The following is a 5,147-nucleotide window of genomic DNA, read 5'->3' as shown; positions in this document are numbered from 1 at the left end:
TTTGACCATGGATTGCTGTGTTTTTTTTTTGGTGGTGTTGATGGTCGTAGAGGGTGGTGTTGATGGTTTGGGATTTTTTTTTTTTTTTTTTTATGGTAGATTATGGGTTGCTAATGGTGGTAGCGGTGGTGGTGGTGGTGGTGTTAAGTGTGTGTAGTGCAGTAGTGGTGGGCTTGGGGTGATGGTGGTTTCAATAAATTTGTGGTTTTTGAACAGAAAGAAAGAGAGAGAATAAATAATGTGTTGTATTGTAAATGATGGCGATTGTGAGATATATTATTTTATTGTATATAAATATTATATTAATGAGTAGAACAGGAAAATAAATTGTATTGTATAATTGATAAAATGACTTTTTAAGATGGTAAAATAGGATGTGATAAAATTTTCGGATGTGAATGCTCTCAAATTAGGGTGTCAATTGAATGAAATGATAATTTGGGGAAGAGTGGGAGAGGAAAGTTTAGGGTGACGTGTAATATGCTCTAATTTATGTAATAACAAATAAAAAGACACGTCCTTTTTGGACTGGCTTTTATGCCACAAGCCGAATTGCTACTCCATCCGTACGTGCTTGAAATATTTTGGGCCGATGTCTTTTAGGGAACAGAGTGCTATGTCTTATATACATGCATTTTTTAATACCCATTTTTGAATATTCTTGACTAGCATGGGAGGCGTTTCAAGCATATTGTAGTAATGCTTGCTGCAACATTCCGTTTTGGAGTAAAGGGCATGCTTTTCAACTACCTTGATGTAATTCATTGAAATGAATTTGTCATGATCCATATTTGATATAATTCTAAATTGGCTGACAGCTTGTTATTTCAAGAATGAGTTCAATAGAGAAGACAGTTTTGCAATCACATTTCACATGTTATTGCGACCTAGGTCTAATGCTGGATTTAACAGATTACATGCTATTTGGGAGAGAGAGAGAGCGAGAGAGAGAGGTTGTTTTAATATAGTTGCAGCAAACAAGCAAAAGAGTATATGTATAATCTCATATAATAGCTAGATAACCGTATGCCTTCTAGAGTAGCAATATCACAAAAAATGCAGATTTGCAGCAACTATATGTTTTGTATAATCTTCTACTAAGCCTATGAGCAGTAGGGACTTATAGAAGAGACAGAAACCCCATTTACCATTGACCCAAACAAATTAGGTGTCCTGGATAGGGAGCAATGGCAGTTGGCCTCCATATATATCCGGCAGCTGGCTCTCATCAATGTCACTCAGCAATGTGGATTTCAACTTTTTGTTCTCAACAAAAATTATCTGCAGAAGCATTGTAGACGTGTACACATTTTAATTAGTTATTCGAATACATACCAAAGCTTTTTCCCCAGGGATGGAACCGGGATTCGTACTTGAGGGGGGCCAAAGCTTAAAAACAAAAAAAAAATTATGAAAATAAAAACTCACATCTATTTCGTATTCAACAAAATACTACATACACAATTAGTATTTCTTAAACATTTCATAATATAAAACACATCAACAAAGTATAACATACAAAATAAGTGTTTCTTATTTTGTACGCAATTTTTGTTTAGTCCATATTTATTTTTTTATTTTGTTTTTGTAGTTAAAGGGGCATGAATTTTATTTCTTTTATTTCTTTTCTTGTAGGTCAATATCTAAATATTTTAGAGGAGAGACATATATATATATGTAAGGGAAAATCTTAATTTTTTGTATACCAATTTTTTTTTTAATGGGGGAGGGGAGGGGAGGGGGGGGGGGGGTGGCCCACCTCTGCCCTACTGTAGGTCCGTCCCTGTTTTTCCTGACATGTACCATTCTAGTATGAATCACAGTGCATTTTGGATAACATGTGCTCTTAAAAATTTAAAAGCCCACTTGAAGAACTTTGACATTTTGAAAATAAGGAGCAATGATGAAATGTTTAATACTTATATATATATATATATATATATATATAATTTCCATTAGAATCATAGTTATTGTTGTTTTTATTTCAAAACATAATTGTAATATATAATTGCTTCTTTGTCTTAGGGTTGATTTACATGCTTGAATGTATATTTCTTGCAATCAAAGACATCTCATACTTTACCTTCTTTTTGGTTTTGCTGTCAATGAATGGGTAAACCATCTTCCACGCAGTCATGAAAATGTAAGGCACATTGACTATAATTAACTTGCCTAGCCTCTCCGGGAAGCAATCCTGTCATTAAAAAATCAAATTAATGATAATAAGCTTTTCTGGTGCAACCCTGTTTTGTACGATTAGCCTATGACAGTAAAATTTTATCATTGCCTCAATTTGGTTTATCATGCACAACTGGAAAAGTATGTCCCACAAATGGATTGGTGAATGTGTGGACTTCAATTGTGTTGGTTCATTTAGTTGAGTTATACCAGTCAATATGGCATTTTAGATATAGGAATAGATCAAACCTGCAAGATAGAGAGAGCTGCTAGGTATCCTCGAATGTCACTGTTCGAGTATCCCCATCCTACAAGATCTCCAATGCACAAAAACTTTTCCTCCCCTCTTGGCATTCTGAAAGACCAAGACAGCATATGCATGCATAAATTGACTCTTTATTCATCAAATAATACATAAGATAGGTCTAGGGTCTGCTTGGCTAAGAAAACAAAAGGCATGGGAAATGTCATATAATAAAATTCCAAAAAACATTTGCTCAAAACCGCAACTACTATTGCTCTAAATTATCATATATGGAAAGCAGATTTATTTTTATTTATTTATTTTGAAAATTAAAATTGGGGAGGCTGCTTTCTAGGAGATAGATGGGTTGGCAATTTATATCTTATGTGATGATATAACCTCAAATTAACACAGCATATCAAATTCACAAATATAATGACTCTTTAAGGACAATGGTATTCCCTCTCCAATGATATCTCTCACCAATGAAATTTGAGAAATAGGCGTTTAATGTCATAATAGAGATGGGGAGATCGAGCAAGTTACCTAGAACATATCTTGTCTAAGCCGTAGACCACATAACCTGCAAAAAGTAAAAGACATCTCCATTTAGGCTTTAGCTAATCACCGGCTCCTATTTGCAGCAGAGATCGAGATTGCACAAATCCAATTTGCTAGAGAATAGAAATATATAGTTTTGAAGTCATAACATACGCTTGAACTCCTCTAGATTGTTCTGCTTATGCCTGCCACCAAAGCAAACCACTATCGGGCGTCCCTTCTTATCCAGGCCTTGCATAAAAAGCTTGTGATGGGTTATTTCATTTGAGATCTCGGATACGGCTATGGAGCCATTAGGGACAAATGCACGCCTCCAGCTCAGGTACTTCAGGAATAGGTTAGAAGCCTTCTCGATATCTAGATCACGAGCTCGCAAAAATCTCCGAATCATCAAATCATCCACATCCTGCATAACGAAGTATATACTCAAATACATATGAAACAGAACTGGTTCTGCTTATAAGCACTTGAGATTACCAAAATATAACTAGAGGAATGTATCTACCTCTTTGTTTCATTGAGCTGAGATTCATAAATGCAGAAATTGTGATTAAATTTTCCATCACCTTTTCGGGGGATCCATTTCACAGTTCAAATTATATATATGTTACAAATCTAATTAAAAGTATACAAAGTCTATATAGAATCACAAGTATTTTAAAATTTTAAATAACATGACACTCTGTAGACCTTTTATGCTCTTAGATCTAGAAAATAAAATGAAATCCGCGAAATGGAAAGGATCCTGTTCTGACATTTTTCCAATATGGAAGTTCGATGTCCTAGGCATGCAAATTGAAAGCATTATATTGCATTTTTTTTTTTTTTTTGGGCAGCAAATGCGGTACAAATTTTGCACTTTTTTTGGGGTTGTTGAAACAAATTTTATGCTATATTTAGGGTATCACCACTTAAATTGATTTGATCCGCGGCCTTCTTTACTCTCAAATTTGTTTAGCTATCATTATAATTGGCACAAGCACAAAACCCCATAGGAGACAACCAACAAAAAAAGGAGGCCGATGGTGAAGAAAAAGAGAACAAAGATTAAAAACTTTATCATAATTGAAAACAGGACAAATAAATAAATAAATAAAAGAGAAAGTACCTTGGCAGAGGGATCTTCTCTTTCAACAAGGGCTCTCATGATACCCACTTTGCTTTGCTCTATTTCATTCTCTCTCTCATTCATTTCCATTACATTATTGTTTCCTAACCTTTCCTCCTCTTCTTGTTCTTGTTTTGGTTTCATTCCTTCTCTCAACTCCTTCTCCATTATCTAACACTTTTCCTTCTTTGCTTTCAATCAAAACCCAACTCCCCGAATTAAAATGTAAGAGTCTCTCTCTCTTAAAATATTAAGAGAGAGAGAGACAGAGATAATGAGGAGGAAACGAATGCATAGAGTTAAGCTGATGTAGATGTGGCGCTGACTTCTGAGTCGTGAGATCTAACGGAATTTTTTTTAATCATGAGAACAGAGAGAGAAGAGCTTCCGTTTTAAGTAAAGACGTAAAAATGTTTAGATATTTCTGGTAAAGTTTGAAATTTCAATATTTCATTTTCATACTACTATTATTATTATTATTTGAGCAGAAACGATTTGATTTGATTTTTTTTGATGAAAAATAAACGATTATATTGAATTGATGTAGGCATTTTCCATTCCTCATTTTCTATGGTGGTTGGAACTCGGAAAAAGCCTTTCTTTAGTGGTCTTGTTCCTCTACGTCCAATCCCATTCCAGTAGCCTCTACTAGCCTATATGATTGCGCCACGTCAGGACAAACGGGCCTGTAGAAGTTTATTTATTTTGCTAACGTGTAGCTTCTAGAGCGTTACAACTTACCAACCAAAATATAATAACTATAGCGGCCTAAATCCAGTTTGCACCAAGCTCATCATCCACTTTTTTCCGAATTAATAATATTTAACCAACATTACTTTCGGTGCGGTAGTTACTTTACAAGTATAAATATTTGTAGGATGTGGGAGGTAGAACTGGAGTTTAAGTCTCTAAGAAGAAGTTCACACGCATATATCCTCCGTCTCAATTGTTGGTTTTCTATTTCATTTTGGAATATTCCAAAATAAAATCATCTTTCTAAAATTAATTAATAAAATTTATACCCTTTACTTTATTTAAAAAGTCAACACCATTCTT

The 5,147-nt window shown here is 34.4% G+C and overlaps 1 protein-coding gene across 1 annotated transcript; it reads right to left on the bottom strand.

Annotated features, from left to right (window-relative positions):
• Positions 1-976: 976 nt before the first annotated feature.
• Positions 977-4,485, bottom strand: LOC142627004 (uncharacterized). The gene is made up of 6 exons (XM_075800778.1): positions 4,092-4,485; positions 3,137-3,389; positions 2,969-3,005; positions 2,428-2,533; positions 2,084-2,194; positions 977-1,281 (listed from the first exon to the last, which is right to left on the bottom strand). The coding sequence occupies exons 1-6, from the start codon at positions 4,257-4,259 to the stop codon at positions 1,165-1,167; spliced, it is 792 nt and encodes a 263-aa protein (XP_075656893.1). The 5' UTR covers positions 4,260-4,485; the 3' UTR covers positions 977-1,164.
• Positions 4,486-5,147: the final 662 nt, after the last annotated feature.

The sequence above is a fragment of the Castanea sativa genome, chromosome 3, assembly GCF_040712315.1.
Source record: "Castanea sativa cultivar Marrone di Chiusa Pesio chromosome 3, ASM4071231v1".
NCBI lineage: Eukaryota > Viridiplantae > Streptophyta > Magnoliopsida > Fagales > Fagaceae > Castanea > Castanea sativa.
This window is presented reverse-complemented; position numbering and strand designations above follow the sequence as displayed.